This window comes from Eleutherodactylus coqui, chromosome 1 (assembly GCF_035609145.1).
Source record: "Eleutherodactylus coqui strain aEleCoq1 chromosome 1, aEleCoq1.hap1, whole genome shotgun sequence".
Classification (NCBI taxonomy): Eukaryota; Metazoa; Chordata; class Amphibia; order Anura; family Eleutherodactylidae; genus Eleutherodactylus; species Eleutherodactylus coqui.
The window spans coordinates 161,194,544-161,213,806 of NC_089837.1; the positions used below are offsets into that span (position 1 = coordinate 161,194,544).

At 40.5% G+C, this 19,263-nt stretch overlaps 1 protein-coding gene across 2 annotated transcripts in view; it reads left to right on the top strand.

The window, feature by feature from the left end:
- ECEL1 (endothelin converting enzyme like 1) overlaps nucleotides 1–19,263 on the top strand; it is a 69,523-nt gene that overhangs the window by 21,871 nt on the left and 28,389 nt on the right. For both annotated transcript variants that reach the window (XM_066590207.1, XM_066590214.1), the window contains exons 2-5: nucleotides 5,189–5,257; nucleotides 14,126–14,236; nucleotides 14,417–14,509; nucleotides 18,232–18,356. In XM_066590207.1, coding sequence (XP_066446304.1) covers nucleotides 5,189–5,257; nucleotides 14,126–14,236; nucleotides 14,417–14,509; nucleotides 18,232–18,356 — 398 coding nt within the window. The remainder of the gene's footprint in view (nucleotides 1–5,188; nucleotides 5,258–14,125; nucleotides 14,237–14,416; nucleotides 14,510–18,231; nucleotides 18,357–19,263) is intronic.

A 19,263-nucleotide genomic window follows, 5' to 3' on the forward strand; every position in this document is an offset into this window, starting at 1 on the left:
TTTTACATAAACTATTAAGTAGCTACTCAGCTATCAAAGAGGAATTAAGTGAGCAAATTAAGCCTTAGCTGAAGGCAGTTAATAGCCAGAGAGCTATTATCTGTGCTCAGATCCTTTGTTCTCCGGGGGGAAACAATGCTATCAGCACTCCCTGTGCAGAACTGCTGATAAGGCTGAAGGACGATTTTTAGGTTGGACTAAATTTAACAATCAGCTAGCAGTGCACGAAAAGTGCACAATGTTTGAGCGATTATCACTCCGTGTAAATGGGCCTTAACCATCTGTCCATCTATTCTCATCTCGATATGATTACCAAGTTGCCATCATGGATGGTAGGTGTTCAAAGCCCCCCACAGTCCTAAAAGTGATGGAGGACTCGTGCACATATTCTGGTCCTAAGTATCGGAAATCATTTTTTCCACCAGGTTTAAGCATGTGTCCCAAGAGTGGAAATAAGAGGATCATTGAGCACACCAAAATGCTTTTTAAAATGATGCAGCAAGAACATTTCTAATAAAATGAGGGTACAGTATATGAGAATGATGTAATAGTGTGCAACGTGTTCCAGTAAAATAAAATCTGACAAAAGTGCTCTAGATGAATGTACCCGTGTGGAATTCAGATATAGTCTACAAAATATTCCACATACTGAACATTCGCCATATATAAGTGTCTCCCGTCCTGTGGTTTTTCTATAAGACTTTTCTGTCTGGACACTAACTTTAATATCTTAGCTTCTTTTTAAGAATGTTTTTTTTATTGCTGCCGGTAATTTCTTTCTCAAACTGCTGCTGTTCCTGGCTCCCTGCTGTTTGCAAAGCATTCTGGGTCAATTAGGCACCAGCAGGGAAATATGAGAAGTAGCAGCAGGAGAAGGAAAAGAACAGCCCAAAATTCAACCACAAAGTATTTGTTCAGGAAAAGTTTATGAGAGAATCTGCAATGATTCAACCCTATTTGCAATGTATTCATCTAATTCTAACACTGAATTAGAGAAAGGAATATTTCATGACATCATGAATTTGTAGATTTTATCTAGAAACATTTGTATATTCCAAATAATGAGAATAGTGAAAATATGGAATTCTCACAGGCAGAGGCGTAACTTGAAGCTCCCGGGCCCCGATGCAAAACCTGTAACAGGGCCCCCAACTATAATGCTTTATTCATAGCACTGGGCTCCCTATATGGAGAAGAGAGGCCTTATGGGCCCCCTAAGGCTCCTGGGCCCGGATGCATCCCCTGCATCCTCTATAGTTACGCCCCTGCTCGCAGGCAAAGATATCATATATTATACATTTCTATTGACCAGCATTAGAGTTTAACTTTTCAAAACATTGCTTTACAAATCCAGTTTCAAAACTCTTAGAGCTCATTCACACGACCGTGATTTCGGCGTGCATTATGCAGGCGATGCACCGCCACATGATACGTGGTGATGGAGGCAATAAAAGTACATGGCCTTTCATCGATCCGTTCCTATTAGCATAATAAAAGAAAAAGATTGCAGCATGCTCTATTTCACCACCGATGACGCAGTGAGAGCCCTATACTTTTGTATAGGTTGCATATGCAATGCTGTCAATATGAAATCCATTGCGTTTGGGTGATGTTGCACAAGCAACTCCGCTATGGGACAGAGCAGGGTATTAAAAGAAAAGGACAAAAGAAACACTGTGCATGACAGCATGCGTGAGATACGCTGTCATGCGCAGTGTACTTGCTACATACACGGCGATAGCCGGCTGACCGCCGGCTCACAGGACCGGTAAAACACTGCGTGACCCATGCAGTGTTTTACACATACAGTTGTGTGAATGAGCTCTTAGTTATATCCACATAACAATAATAATAACCGGAATTGCATGCTTGAGGGTTTATGCTCACAGAAATTCCATTCACATTGACCCTGTATACTATGACACATGGAGTCCATACTAGTTCAACCCGTCTGGTGCGTCCAGTAGACGCATATTCCCAATACAGTTTATGATGGAGCACACTTGGATTTTTTTTCATGGTTTCCATATAAGGGCTCCTTCACACAGGTGTATTTTTTATCAGTATTTTGTGAGCCAAAACCAGGAGTGGGTCCAAAATATGGAAGAAATGCAAATCTTTTCATTCTACTTTCTCTCTGTGTGTTCTACTTCTGGTTTTGGCTCACAAAATGCTGATAAAAAATACTCCCGTGTGCAGGAGCCCTTAATCTGTGAAAAAGAAAAATGGCGTACACCTGTGTATAACATACCTGTCATGGGAAGGTGCAGTATGGGCCCATAACAGCCTTTAAGTGCCAAGTCAGGGCTCCCTACAATGGAACTACATGTTATGGGCAAGTGCACGGGCCCCTTTCACAGCCATGAATATTTAACTTCCATTAATTAGCTACTTGACTATGTTCTACCAATCCATAAGGGACCTTTCACACGGGACAGAATTAGTCCGGCGGACATTTCTGCATCATAATGTTCTCCCTATGGGGTTGGAATTCCACATCTGTTAAAATCCAAATGTCTTTACTGCAAAACTGCAAGATTAAATTCTGCAGCAGAAAAGCTTTCTACTGCGAAATTAAGGATGTCTTGTGGAATTGTTGTTGCCGATTTCTAACAAACAGGAGATGTAATTCCACAGTTAAAGTCTGCAGAAAAAAATTCAAGATGCTCCGCAGAATGCATTCTGCAGTTAAAACACAATGAAATGTCCACTAATTGGCAAAATTCACATCTTTGCTGCATCCTGAGGACAATACCACCCGTGTGAAAGGTCCCTAAATGTGAGCATGCGCTTAGAATCTGCTGTGTATATTAACTCTAGCATATCATCTGTCCATCCAATGCAGCCTTCTTTGGAGTACATTTTAACATGGATCATGGAAGGTGGTGGGTTACTTTGCTTCTACTAAATACAGTTCATATTGTTCTTACTGAAGATTAACCTTGGATTGTTTTCATGTAATTACTAAAAGTCTAGTTTCACATCAGCATTTTTTACACGTCCATTAATAACAATGAAAGAACTTGAATGAAAAAAATCCCAATAAATTGAGCGCTGTTACGGTGGTCTCACATCATGGAACCTCCGGTTGTTGCAGACAGATCTGGCTAAAAACACCAGAAGAAAAAGCACTGCATGCAGAGCCTTTTCTTCCATCCGAAAGCCGGGCAGCTGAGCAGAAACTAAATGGACCCCATTATAGTCAATATGATCCTCCTGTCGTCACTGGACGGAACCGTTCAGCTGCGGGGTTCCCCTTTCCTGCTTTCCGAATGGAGTAGGAAAGTGGAATCCCCAGCGCCGATGTGAAACCACCCTAATTCTTCCCACCGAGAACTGTAATGTCAGACAAAAAAAAGAGAGCAGCAAGTGTGTATAGAAAACCTGAGCACACAAATATCAATGTAGCCAAAGGGGGATTACTATAACAAACTTTACTAAACACATATAAATATATAGACACACAAAACAAGACCGTGTTCATACAACGCTGGTCAAAGCTGAACACAGTCACTATAATAAGCGGTCTGTGCCCCCTCTACCGTACCCCAAAAAACGTAATACAAAGTGCAAGACTGACATTACATAACATAAGAGTATAAGGAATCAGGGATGGGGATCCACATGTGTGTAAGACAAAGCCTAATCATCCGATACAATCTGATGATTGCAATGTAGTACTACAGATACAAGATAATACAACAAAAGTGCAAAAAAGTGCGATTACAGAAAAGGACGAGGAAGGAAAGTCACCATATATGATCTGAGGGGTCTGGTAGAGGTATACAGATCGCTGGTAATGGACCTTTCACATGGGATAGAATTATGCCGCAGGACTCACTTGCTATTCTATTTCTTGTCTGACATTGTAACACGTCCGTGAAGTGTTACAGGTAACAATGCAACAATATGCCATCAGTATTGCAGCATTTTTATATCTATATTTGCCACTATATTTGCTGTCACTGGTTTTATTTCATTTACCAATGAATCCAAATATGGAGGCGAAAACAGACAAAAGTAGGACATATTGTGTTTTTAAAATATGGATGTGAAAAATATAGCCATACAAATAAATACATAGATTTCTATTTGCTCCATATTATGGACCAAATACAGAAAGAAAATAATCTGGTCATTATTTCTCAGACAAGAGTGTTGAAATTCCTGCCTAATTGTAATTTAGATTATGAGACAATTAGTTCAGAATGTTTACCCATTTGCATGAGTATTTCAACCCAAAATATATTATTGACCGTCTATGTGTTATGTTCTCTAGTTAGTTTGTTTTATTTACTGACATTTATTAGCATTTTTTGTTTCTTTGTGGCAGACATACAAAAGTGACAACAGAAGGTGGAGCCATATTTTTGTCCCCTTTGAGACAACTCCCAAGTTAGCACCAAGTGGCCTCTCTGTGACTCCCCAACAAACTGTAGACCTCCCACAAGGTAACAGAGTCCCCTTTATGGGCTGCCACAATAAAACCATGGCCCCTCTGTTGACCCCCACAGCCGCCACCCCCTAAAACGTTATCCAGAGGCATTGACAACTTCATTTCTCATGCATAGCAGCTCTGCAGGCACATCTAGCCCAACTCTCCTTCACATCTCAGTCTTTCATTGCATAGAGAAGTGTTGAAGACAGAAGGGGGGAATTGGGACGGGTATGCATGTAGCGCTGCTATGCTGTCTTCACACTCTTTTCCCTTATCTATGTCTCTCATAATAAAATGCTCTCTAGTGCAGAAGACAAGAAGAAGATTTGAACGCGGTATGCCTGCTATGGGGTCATAGTGAGAAATTAAGTTTTGTTTGGATGGAGTACCAGTGGGCTCTCCTTACAACAGTTGGCACTGACATGTCCCCAACTTTGCCATGTGCTGATGCTGGCCCCGAAAAAGTGACATTTTTACCATCAGTTACTCACGAACAATATGTCTGCACTACCTGTTGTCACTATTACAGAAAAGCCTACTGCAACTGAATAGAAAGTCGTCAAAATCAGTATAAGTAAACAAAACCAAACTATGACTATTGCTTCACCCCCTTAATATATATATTAGAAATACATGTACATTTCTGACGGAAAGAAGCTATGAAGCAAATGTTTTATGTATGTGAGCAGCTTTAGCATCTGACAAGCATTATGTTCTATCAATTTTGCTTCTTGTGCCTTTGTTTTACAGATTGATCAGGATGGCCTGACTCTACCAGAGAGGACACTTTACCTGGGACAGGATGAAGACAGCGAAAAGGTATAAGACAGATGGACATTATTGTGTTTGTAAGCTAACTTTTTAAACTATAGATGGGCAGAAAAATTACGGTTGAATGTAACAATGAACAAATATACATGTTTATCTGTGAATGGTGACAACCTCTGTACACTTCAATGGAATGTATTGGCAGCATATAAGCATCAGATCTTTTTAAAGAAGCACTCCAGGTATTTTTTCCTTATGTAGTGCAGCCTAGACCATTAAAGAATCCTGTAGAGGCTCTTATGTATACGTGTTCTAGTTGATATGCCATTTATGGGGGGTATTTCCATCTTGACTCTTTCTTCGCCTCTGATATGGGTTCCCTGAAGCAGCCTCTATTTTGCTTTGCACAGACAGAGGGGGCAGAGTTTCATCACACTGCACCCACTGCGCTATCCAAGTTCAGTGAGTGATAGATTAGTGACATAGAACAGAGTGTATTCAGTCTATGTAGAGAGTATTCCTATGAGATTCCGCTTGACACGGTGTTCCCTGGCTATTACTTATGATAGCTTTGTCTCCATTATTTCTTACAAGCAGGAGGCAGGTAAGAGCAGTGTGAAGCCGAATCTCATAGAAATACAGGAGATTTTGCACACAAAGAATGTATAGACAGTGTGAATCATCGTTAAATGGGCTGAGCTATTATATCACTGCATTATTGGTCTCTTACATAAGGCAGAAATAATATCTTTAACCTGTGGTGTGTCATCAGTGTAAGCAGATCATGCGACCTCTGTGGGGCTCCCAAGTGTAAATGTAAAATTTTTAATGAAAACCTATTGCAAAAATTATTTTCAGGGCAAAATACATGCATTCAAATTAAAAAATGCCTTCAAATGCGTCCATACTCCTTAACTACTGTAAGTGGAAAATCATAAGACTATACGTGTATGGGTCTGTGCACTGAATTAATGCCATACCCCGGGGTTCTTGACAGTTTATTAGTCCCAATAAATAAGATTGTAAGGGCCCATGACTAACAGTGAGCTGAAAAATATAAGGATGCTTAGTTTTTAACTATGGGGTATGCGTAGAATAAAAGAAGAATTATAGAAATAAAGGTTAAATTGAATGTGACTGCTAATAAAATGGAAGTTTTGTTGCTCTAGAACAACTTGTGAAATCAAATTACTGATTAACAATCAGCTTATCATTATTGTTTACAACTAATCTTTGTACTCATTTGTACCGGTCAATCATCATTGTGATGGCTCAGAAAGGCGATGATCATACCGAATATTGGCCAGTGTAAGCCAGCCTAAAGAGATGTAAAGATGTCCTCACAAGTATTCATTTTGTGTTTTGCAATTAAATCTATTTTCAGAGAAGGAATATACTCAAAAATATATTTCTCATGAGATGAATGATTCCGTCCATTGAAACCATACGTTTGTATTCCCTCACATGTAAGTTTGATGAAACAGCTGTGAAGTGAACACCATGATTACAACACTTACCTCTAACAACAAAAAAACCTTTTTTTAAGTATATGTTTCAGACTAGTGGGTAATGGGGCAGATTTCCATGAGCAAGAACCAGCCATTTTTAATACAATTGTAAAAACTGTGGCTAATGATCGTTAAATCAATTTTTCACGATTAGGGCTTAGTCAGACGGGCGTTTTTTGCCGCGATTTGCGCATGCGTCCGGCGATTTTTTAAAACCATTGCTTCGCAATGGTATCGGACACATGAGCGCTTTTTATGCGCTCGTCCGAAAAATTATAGAACAAAAAATCGCAGATCGCACCTATCTGCGATCTGCGATTTCTGTTCGCTTCTGTATATGCGCTCAATGGGGCCGGCGGCAGCAGCGCCGACCCCATTGAGAACATATAGAAGACAAATCATTCTTCTCTGCCACAGCTGTAACAGCTGTGGCAGAGAAGAACGATGTTTGCCCATTGAATTCAATGGAGCGGCAATACAGCCGCTCCATTGAAAGCAATGGGCTGCCGGCGTGCGCGGGGTGAATTGTCGGGAAGGGGTTAAATATATAAACCCTTCCCTGCAATTCATGCTAAAATGTGTTAAAATAAAAAAAAATTGTATACTCACCTTTCCGCTGCAGCCAGAGTCCAGCCGCGGCCGCTGTCAGTTCTCCTGAACTGCTTCTCGGCACTATTCAGCCGGCGGGGCTTTAAAATCCCCGCCTGCTGAATGATCTGCCTCTGATTGGTCACAGCCTGACCAATCAGAGGCCGGTTTCACTCACACACCCATTCATGAATTCATGAATGGGTGAGTGACTGCTGCCTCTCAGCGCTGAGCCAATCAGGGGCAGGTCTGACTCACATCCATTCATGAATTCATGAATGGGTGTGAGTGAGGCATGCCTCTGATTGGCTCAGCGCTGAGCCAATCAGGGGGCAGGTCTGACTCACACCCCCTTCACACCCACTGCAGGACGGCCGCTCGGAGCTGCCAGCAGAAGGTGAGAATGCAATTTTTTTTTATTTTAACACATTTTAGGATGAATTGCAGGTAAGGGCTTATATATTTAAGCCCTTACCGACAATTCATCCCGCGCACGCCCGCAGCGCATTGCTTTCAATGGAGCCGGCTGTATTGCCGTCTCCATTGAATGCAATGCGCTGGACAGCTCCGGCCCGTTTCTAATGAAACGCGGCTAGGAGCAGATTTTCGGGCGATTTGCGGGCGACTTGCGCGCACCGGTCACGCGATTTGCGGATGCGCATCCGTCATGCGATCCGCAAATCGCGGCAAAAAACGCCCGTCTGACTAAGCCCTTAGTCATAACATATCTATAAACAACTTATTTGATAAAAATGGATGACCAGGTCACTAATATACAAAAATTTAAATCAAGTAATCTTGTAGATACGATACCTTTTAATGGCTAACAGAAACGAATGATACGGCAGCAAGCTTTGGAATCTACTTAAAATTTTTTATCAGGCTTTTGACAAGACAGATCTGAAGAATCATATGCATGCACCTAAAAAGGACACAAAGCGACTTCCTGGCATCCTGTTCCATCAAACCATTGGCCTACTTTCACAACTTTGATGACATTGTAATCATCTACACTGACTCTGAGCAAGAGCTAATAAAATTCCATGAAAGATTATACCATCTCAAAAGGACATTTATAAATCAGGCCTACCATCCAACTTCAATTGATGATCAAATCACCAGAGCCACCAGGATACCCAGAAGTCAACTGCTCCAATACAGAGACAAAGCAAAAAACAATCATGTACCTCTAGTAATGACATTAAATCCACAGCTAGAAGTTCTAAGAAGCAGCAAGGCATCTTTACCATATGCTAAATAACGATGACTGCCTGAAAATCATATTCCCAGACTCTCCTCTCTTATGTTATAGGCAACCTCTGAATTTGAGAAACTTTATAATCAGGAGTGGATTGCCCTCTGGCACACAAAAGGGAACTTATGCCTGCAATACGTGACTGTTCTCAGTAAGAGAAACCAAGTAATCTTATAGATATGGTACATTTTAATGGCTAACAAAAATACATGATGTTATAGCGAGCTTTCGGACCTACTGAGGGTCCTTCCTTGGGCTAAATGAAATAGATCTGAAGAGGTATATATATATATCATATATATGTATATAGGTATATATATATATATATATATATATATATATATATATATATATATATATATATGACAAGGCACAGACATGGTGTGATTAATTTGCACTTAAAAAATTATCACAACAGGATGAGCAGAGGAGTTAATACTTAGTTAGTTCACTGATAAGAGATGTGAAAGTTTTATGGTCTCCGAATTGCTGTTAGAGAGTCACCAGGCCAGCGTGTTATCTCTGCTCCAGATGCAAAAAGTCACCTCCAAGGTTTATTCCATTCCTGAGAGTATCAAGAATAGTTATAAACTTGTACTCCCAAAATCTTCTATCCTTGATATTTTTAAGAATAGAGGGGGCTTTTTGCATCAGTGGAGAATATGAGAAATCTGGAGCAAAGTTAACATGCTGGCCTGGTGTCCCCCCTGACACCAATTTAGTGACCATAAAACTTTCACATCCCTTATAAGTGAACTAATTATCCTGTTGGGATAATTTTTTAAGTGCAAATTAACCACACTATATCTATATCCTTGCTATAACATCATGTATTTTTGTTAGCCATTAAAAGGTATCATATATACAAGATTACTCTTACTGAGAACAATCACATTTTGCTCTACTGGCTAACACGGTACTAAACTTTTTCGTTATGCCTGCAATGTAATGGGCTACAAACTCTCTCACATGTGCTGACCACAGATAACATATGGATCCCCAACATACAGTAGTGTTAGCGAAATGTAGCACTATATGTATATTCTTGCTGTTCCGTATTAAGGGTTAATATGAACAGCTCAGAGAATCATTGACACACCACACAGCACTTGTGTAAATTGCAAATGACTGTATTTGATAAACAGTCAGAAAATATATAGTCCTTTAAGACAAATACTTTGAAGTCAGGTGACCAAGAATCACCAGATTTAACATATGTATAACTTGTTACACCTTTTAGCTCATGCAGTGACATTGGTCTTGGGTCCCTTGGTCACCTGCTGTCTGAGATCATTAATTGGTAATCTCTAAGTACTCCAAAGCTTAGTCAAGGTCTAAATATATAGAAGATCAAATATAGTAAAGCAATTTAAAAAAAGTTCTATTTAGTAATACATTTCTAAGACTAAGTCCATAATTAGCAAGCCGTCTGGCCACACATTTTTGTGAGGGAAAGGTCAATCTTTCTTCTTCAGCTCTTGCAATCTTCTTTACAAAAATATCTGAATATATGTCAACTAAATCAGACTGAAATGTAAGGAAAACAAGTTTATGTTCAACATCCACTATGGCTTTTCTCACAGCAGGACTATAAGTACCTTGGGACATTCTACGTTCAATGTTGTATATCTGATCCTGTGCACTCAATGTCCTATTGGGGGGGCTTTATTTTGGAGAAACAGGACAAAACTCAGAGCCAGGATGAGGTCTCACGGCCACACAATTAAAGAAAGGAAGACAAGAGTTACCTGTGGCTGAGCATTTTTGTAGCCAAAGACACAGCATAAAATACTTGAGAGTGGCTATATTGAAAGGCAGCTTCAAACCCCAGAAAGATAGACGAATCTGGGAATACAAATTGATGACCATCTTTGACACTCTGAACACAGACTTAAATATTTGTCAGGGTTTTATGGTGGCCAATAACATCTGATAACATCAGAGACATCTGGACCATAAGGGCACCAAAGCTGTGGACAAACATCTATCTTAGAGGCCATAAAACTTCCACATCCTTACCTGTGGACTAATTAAGGATTTCTCTCTCCCTCATCCTGTTCTTATTGTTTTAAATGCAATTTATCACACTATGTCTTTGTCCTTTTATGTGCATGTAAATATATATGATTCTTTGGATCTGTCTTGTCAGAAGCCTAAATAGATTTGAAAGCTTGCTGTAACATCATTTTTTTACTTGTTGGCCATTAAAAGGTATCATATCTATAAAATTACTTGGTTTAAATTTTTACTCTACTGGCTAACACAGTTGAACATTTTTTTTATTTTACTGATATTCTATTCATGCTGTAATTTCCTATGGGCAGTTATCTGCAGAATATGTTGATGATATATATGTTACAGAGGCGTAATTATAGGGGATGCGGTTGCACCCAGGCCCAGGAGCTTTAAGGAGCCATAAGGCCTCTTTTCTCCATATAGGGAGCCCAGTATTATGAATAAAGCATTATATTTGAGGGCCCTGTTGCAGGTTTTGCATTGGGGCCCGGGAGCTTCAAGTTACGCCTCTGCATTAAGATTATTAATGTCAAATAGATTTTCCTGCTTTATAATTATCACCTTAATGACTGCCCAGTTTCAGGGCCTGGGAGTGTGACAGCTCCCTGCTTTCAGCAGCAAGAGGTAGCCAAGAGTTGGAGCAGTGACCGGAGGATGCAGTGAGTGGTCTGCAATCACGTGGTCGCCGTTATTCAATGAATAACGGCAATCAGTGTAAAACTATGAAAAAGAGACAGTTCTACTTGCATCTGCTTTCACCATTCTGTTCGGAGAGAGGGTTAAACTTAGTACCTTAGGCCTACCTGAATGTCCCCCGCCATTGTTCTTCCCCTCCCTCCCCCCCCCCCTCCCGCCGGAGATCTGTGCTTCCCCATGGCAAAATGGTGGGTACATGCACAGAAGCTATATGGCAAGCTGTTTTTGGTAGCAACTAGCACATACCAATTACCAGGGACCATTTTTTATGGTGATATGGATTACTGTCATACACCTATGACAGTAATCCATGTCATTTGTTTAGTAAATACTGGTGATTATTAGAAAATTATAGTTCCCTGTCTTTCTGGTGGCGCAATGCACCACACAGCTGTGCTACATGGTATTTCCATTATGATTTCCACACATCACACACACAGCTCTACTACATACATTCTGATTCACACACAGGTGTGATACATCCATGCTGACTTCCAAATATCACCAGCTCAACAGGCTTCGGATACAGTGATCAGCCCTGGAAGGGGCATAACTATAAAGGATGCAGGGGATGCAGTTGCACCTGGGCCCAGGAGCCCTAGGGGGCCAGAAGGCCTCTCTTATCCATATAAGGAGCCCAGTACAATGAATTAAACATTATAGTTGGGGGCCCTGTTACAGGTTTTGCATTGGGGCCCAGGGGCTTCAAGTTACGCCTCTGAGCCCTGGTCATGTGATCCATGACTACACCCACATAGGTGATCATCACAGGTTCTGGTGGCTGCTGTTGACTTATCTAGTATACAGTACTTTCTACCAAACTGCACAATGGTTCCTCCCACAGCAGTGACATCACCACAGGTCCTTCAGCCCACTGGATCTCTGTGGTGGCGGTAGGTCAGTGTCTTCTGTCAGGACTGCTGAGTTGTGTCCTAGATAATAACGGCTTAGTTGTATTCTCATTTCGTTATGTTTGTCCTTCCCTTCCAAGAACCCTAACTTTGTTCTTCTTCTGTTGGTCTGGCTCTGTGTTTTATATATGTTGTAGGACCTGCGATGATGTCACCAGGGGGCAGAGCATGAGAAGCACCCACACACAAACATACACACTCACAGTCAAGTGGTCGTTAGTAGTTTGAAATAGCACAGGATTAGTGCTGTTTATTTCTCTCCCCTCACTGAGTGCATTTATGAGAGGTGAGAGATATAGAGCTACTAATCCTGTTTTGTACAGATAGAAAAGATTAACGAAAGTATCCCTAATCAGCACCCTTTTACCCCCCCCCCCCCCTTCACACACAAAGTAAATAACACCCCTGTTCACTTTTTTTTCTTCTTGTTGAATTTTTTTTGTTTGGTGGGATGTAACGCTGTTTAGGAAGCATTTCTCTATTATGTGCGGATTAACCGCTGTTTATTTTCTTCATTAACGAAAGCAAAAAAAAAGATAGTAGCATACTGTTTAGTAGTGTACGTCTACTGACGTTTTCCTCACTTTCGCTTTTTGTGAGACCACCGCACCTCAGCAAGTTTACAAGTCTGAGGAGGTGCAAAGGCTCACAGAGTGCCAGTTTCTACACCCAATCCCTGGCACTGACGTTGTTAAAGAACCCCAAAAAAGATGTCGGGTTTGCAGCAAACATAGGAGAAGGAGGGATACTGAGTTTTATTGCCCCATCTGCCCATCCCTATCAGGCCTCCTTAATTACCCCTTTTTGGAGACGTTTCACATAGTTTTACATTATTAATTTTGTCTGAGATTCAGGGAATGCCAAAAAAGAGGGGGGGGGATTATTTTTAGGGAGTCAGTTTATTTATTTTTTCCTGTGCAACTGTGCAGTGGGGCCTTTAATTAATTCAGTTGTGCCCTGAAAACCAATGGGTGTTTCCTTCATTATAGGCCTACCCATGTATCCTAAAAGCCAGTTGGGGATATAATGGGGGTATTGCTGGACACAGAAGAATCAGTGCAATAAAATTTGGGGTGTGTCTCCCCAGTTTTTTCTGCTTGAAACAAAGAAAACTGTAAAGTTACATATTTGTGAAAAAACTAAAATTTAATTTTTTCACTTGCTTTATATTCTCGCAAAAAAGTATGCTCAGTACACACCTAGATAAATGGACTAAGTTTCAAAATTAGGTAATTTGTCGGAGCTTTATATCATTATGGGTCCATATGTGCACAATTGGCCCTGGTATGTATTTGGTTGTGTCCTAAACGCCAAAGGGTGTTCCTTCCTTTATAGCCATAGCCGTGTGTCCTGCAAGTAAATTGGGGCTACCAGTGGAATACAATTTGAGGTGCATCTCCTCAGTTTTCCCTGCTTTATACAAAAAGTCTTGAAATCTACATATTTATGAAAACCTAAGAAATTATAATATTTTTCACTTGTTTTACACTAATTGCTGCAAGAAATGAAGTAGAATATGTGGTGAGAAAATGTCAGAATTACTTGGATTTGCAAAACCTTTACAGAGTTATTCTATGTTAAAGTGACATGTCAGATTTCCAAAATTTGGCTCCATCACCAAGGCGTAAACAGGCCTGGTCACTAAGGGGTTATACGAGCTTTTCACAGTTTTCATTATTGCTATATTACTGGTCCACATTATACTTCAGTAAGAGGAATCTTGCAGCTGTGGCAGCTGAAGAGCTTAATGAGAAAGTGAATTTGGATCAAAACTTCCATTGTCTGTTGTGATATAAGAATACTGTATATCATAATACTAACTAATAATAATCTTTATTTGCACAGCGCCAACTTATTCCGCAGCGCATGACTACATATTATTACTATAGTGTGTGTGAGCCCTTATAGTACAGAAGTGACAAAACTTTTACTTCACTCTTTACAGATTTTGGTAGCTTACAAAGAGTTCATGCAGAAGATCCTGAGTCTTCTGGGTGTTGTGAATGTGGAAAAGAAGGCCCAAGAAATTCTACTTCTGGAACAGGATCTTGCAAATGTAAGTTTCTATACTTAGTAGTATAGTATATAGTTTATAATCCTAACAGTGTCGTAAACTGCGTAGATTGTATATTATTGCTTCTATACCATAAAACAAGTTCTTTCTACCAGTCACTCCTAACGCTTATTGGACAAGACTGTGTGTTCTATTAACATTTACTGGTTTTTCATCCTTTAGATCACAATTTCAGAATTTGATGACATCCGGCGTGACATTAGCACTATGTACAGCAAGGTCACTATATCTCAACTGCAGCAAATTGCGCCATATGTAAGTATGAGATCTTTGAACCTATTCTACGTCATAGGAGGGTCTAAGAACATAATAATGAGTCCAAATTGATAGGACTTGCTGTAACCAGAGGGTTCCTGAGATTTCTGTATTTCCAAGGCTTTTATTTATCATCTGAAAATCTTTTGAAGGATAAACTTGTCTTACATATTAGATATCTTTTGTCCAAATCTAGCAATCTTCTATGACTTCGTCATAAACATAAGTAGTCTGATGTAAGCGCATCCATGTTTATTGCCATAGGAATAGAATAATAAGTTGCTGCCTGGTACTTATCCTAGTATGGCAAGCTTAAGACTCACTGGCGTAAACAAATAGAGCACATTTAAAGGGAAACTTCTCAAGACTAGAAACCAGGGGAATATAAATGAAAGGGTAGTGAGCTCTCATTATTATCAGCAGTATTTTCAGTGTGCATGCAGGGGGCGGGCACAGTCTGTTTGGCACATCAACAGCCAATCGTTGCAGATCACTGAGTGATGTCACAGTAGAATCATAGAATTGTTAAATCGTAAAGTTGGAAGGGGGCTACAGGGCCATCTTGTCAAATGCTCTGCTCAATGCAGGATTCACTAAATCATCGTAGACAGATGTCTGTCCAGCCTGTTTGAAGACTTCCATTGAATGAGAATTCACCACCTCCCGTGGCAACTTGTTCCACTTATTGATCACCCTCATGCCAAGAAAATCCCGTGGGATTTGTGCTTTGCGAGACAAACAAATCTTGCATGAATATGAACGCCATTCTTTTGAATAGGGTCATACACATGAGCAGTGTTTTCCTGCATTACATTGCACCGCGATGCAGGAAACAAATTGTGGAACATCCTATCCTTGGACGTGCTCTCGCATCACGTCTCCCACTGTTTTCAATGGGGCCAGCAGAAGCGTTGCACCATGTGCTAGGTGCACGCGGTGCGATGTTTCCCCATTGAAAACAATGGGAGAAACTCTGTGATCCTCCACCGCAATTGTTAGACGCACCTGAGGATCAGTACTTCCCCAAAGTGATGCGTGGCGGTTTTGACATAAAAACGTCCTGCATCCATGAGGAAATTGCATATTGACGAACATGATATCAAACTCACCTGTATGAAGTTAGCCTTACTGTTAAAAAGTTTTTTCTAATATCTAATCTGTCTTCTCCCTTTCAGTTTAATCCCACTGTTTCTAGTTTTTCCTTGTGCAAATGAGAATAGGGCTGATCCCTCTGCACTGTGGCAGCCCTTCAGATATTTGTAGACAGCTACTAAGTCTCCTCTCAGACTTCCTTTTTGCAAGCTACACATTCCCAGATTTTTTAACCGTTCCTCATAGGATATGATTTGCAGACCGCTCACCATCTTGCTTCTCTTAATAAATCCCAGAATTTTTTTTTTACCTTTTGCGTTGCTGCAACACACTGTTGACTCATGTTCAGTCTGTGAACTATTAGTGAACCCAAGTCTTTCTCACATGTGCTGCCACTTAGTTTAATTCCTTCCATTTTATATGTGCTTTTTTCATTTTCAGTAACCTGCAGGCATTTTGTTATTTCCTGTGGCATTATGGAGTTATAATGTACAGAGATCCTTGGAAACTTGTATTTGATGGTCCAGATTAATAGTTCTACATGGTCCAATGAACCCAGTAGCTCAATTTCACTGATTTACCTAATTTAAAAAATTTACCCAGCATTTAGTATTGTTTCCATTTCCTTTCCAAATGGGAGAGTGGACCTCTCAGATGATAGTATGAGTGCAGCTTAATAGATTTTATATATATGAATATCTAACTAGATAGTAAATACAATTTGACAGTAAAACGAAAGAGCCTTCAAGTATATCAGTTCTCACTTTTCCTGAAGCAGCCTAACGATTTATTCCACTCTATTATATATAAATAACTTGGCTTTCCTTTAGTTTTCTTGATCTACAGCTGCCACAACCTTTTACAAAAAGATATTTCAAAATTGAACAATTCACTAGTTTAACAGGACAATGCTTTGCAGCTTCCTGTCAATGTTATGGAATCTAGCAATTCTAAAGAATTGTATTCTAAAATGTACTATTGAAGATAATTTAAAGCCATTGTTAAGAATATATTGTGTAATGACAAATAACATTTTCCATTTTCCGTGAATAGCTTACATACAAAGCTTGTTGTAAAAAGAACAAAATCAGTCTAGGCAGAAACTAGCCAGCAGTGAAGCTATGAGGGGGCCCATAGATCTGTCAATTCATTTAAAAATGACTAGAAATGTAGAGCATTAGAGATGAGCGAACCTACTCGGCCACGCCCCTTTTTCATTCGAGCACCGCGATTTTCGAGTACTTCCGTACTCAGGCGAAAAGATTCGGGGGGCGTCGTGGGGGGTTGCAGCAGGGAGTGGGGGGGAGAGGGAGAGAGAGAGGGCTCCCCCCTGTTCCCCGATGCTACCCCCCGCTCTGCCACGCCTGCCCCCCGCCCCCCGGCGCCCCCCGAATCTTTTCACCCGAGTATGGAAGTACTCGAAAATCGCGGTGCTCGATCGAGTAATTACTCGAAACGAGTATATTCGCTCATCTCTATAGAGCATCCTTTTGGACTAAAGATGTGTTTAGACAGAACAGTAATCCTTCAGCTTACAACTGGATGATAAACGAGGAACGTGTGCTTCTCGTTCGCTGTTCAGTGTAAGCCGGCTCGTTGGCTTCTTGTTACCTTTAAATACTGATCGTTCAGTGTTTCACATAGACATTGCCCCATATCCCAGGCCTGTGTATAGCAAAGTCAGAATCCTACTGCACACTGATGAAGGGCAAAAACCCTGAAACAGCTGTCTGTGCATGGGCTCTGACTTTGCTTTCAATTCCTGGACATTGTTGCAAGGCTTGTATAAGGAGACTAACATTGACTTTAGGTATTGCTGCCTTCCAATAGGTGGCGCTGTGGAGGTATTGTTTCATCTCCCTTATTTACATAGGAATGTGAAACGAGAAGTTCACAATTCCCAACAATGATTTGCCTGTCCAAACAGGCTTCCCGTGCACGAACTAGCTGGTGATGACGTTACCAGCTGATTTACTCAGGCAAACGAGAATCCTGAGATCCTCGTTAGATGTAAAAGGAATATTAGCTTGTAAGGATGCATGCTGATTGGTTGATAACGATTTCTGCACTCTTGTGATTAGTATCGGTCAAGTAAAATTGGATTAAATCAATGGTTAATAGTATTACATTCTCTAATCTTTATTGTTACTACCCTGTAATCATTCAACATTTGTTAGATTAGGTTTTGTGGTATTTAAGAATGACTATATGTACCACTTAGGGGGAATGCAGACGGCCGGGTTGGATTATGACTGCGAGATTCTTGCAGTGGAATGCGACCCGTGACCTCTCGCTTACCCGTCTGGTATCTTCTCTCTGTGCAATGTGCCAGCTGGCGCACAGCTGCACATGCGCAGTGCAGAGCTGGTGCCTCAGTGATGACGCAGCAGTGCAAGCCTCCGTAAAGCTCACACTGAAATAGGACATGCCGTGACTTTCGTTACCACACAAGTTTTTGCGCAGTCAAATTGCGGCTGTCTGCATAGGATTGCATAAACTAATGCAATCCTATGGCAGCGTATAACGGTAGAAATTCTGCGCAAAATCTCACCGTGGAATTTCCACCCATGTGCATTCAGCCTTACAATTATATTTTATTCGATTGTCTCTTATTTTATTGTTTACTTTAGATAAAATGGAAACGCCTCTTAGACAGAATATTTCATGAAAACTTTTCTGAAGATGAAGAAGTTGTTGTGTTGGCCACAGATTACATGCAAAAGGTATCGGATATGATACGCAGTACACCAACAAGGTAAGAATCCATGCCATTCACTATTCTTCATGTCCTTTTTTTTTTTTAACTCAAGTGCTGATGTGTCTTTATGTAACAAAAGTGTTAGCAATGAAAGCATGGCAGCAACTCCCCATTATTGGCTGGAACAATTTAACAATAACAGTCGGTAAAAGGTTTATGAGTGCTGCAGTAAACGCATGGCTTACACAAATAAGTAACAAAGTTTGTTGATGTAATGTAAGTTAGGTATTTATTTCTGGTGAGGTCATGGACAACATAAACAGCAAAACATTACAGTCATTCAGAAAACTCATAGTTCATTATTTCATCCAACGCTTCACTGTGAAGTATACTCAAAAATGAGCTCCACAGTCAAAATGATTAGATTTCACGCCATCACCTTCCAAATGCTGGTATTTATTGGTGAGCTATGCGTTTTCATTTACCCCACAAGAGTCTACTAAACTGAATTTAGCTAACCATAGACTTCTGTGATGCTCTATGTTTTATTCAGTACGGGCCTTTTGAGGTCCAAGTGTAAGCCTTCATCTGATTTTCAGATGGAGAAAAATCTTACCTGTGCTGCATGATCTGCAGGAATCAAAAAATAATTAGTAGGGTGAAATGCCACAATCCTCAAAATATGCAGGATCCAAAGTTGAAAGTAAATTGAAAATTTTACATCATTGATAATGTAAAAGGTTTTAATTGGAATACCTAGGACAAGGATGCCCAACCTTTTCTGCTCAAAGGGCCAAACTCTCATACTGAACCACTCCCAAGGGCCGCAATACAACTTAAAGTGGTATTACCAGCTGAGACATTTATGGCATATTTAGGGCGCCTACCCACTTGCGTTGCCGATTGTCACGTGTGAAAAGCGCGGCGTTTTCGCGCGTTTTTCGTGGCGTTTTTTGCAGCCCTC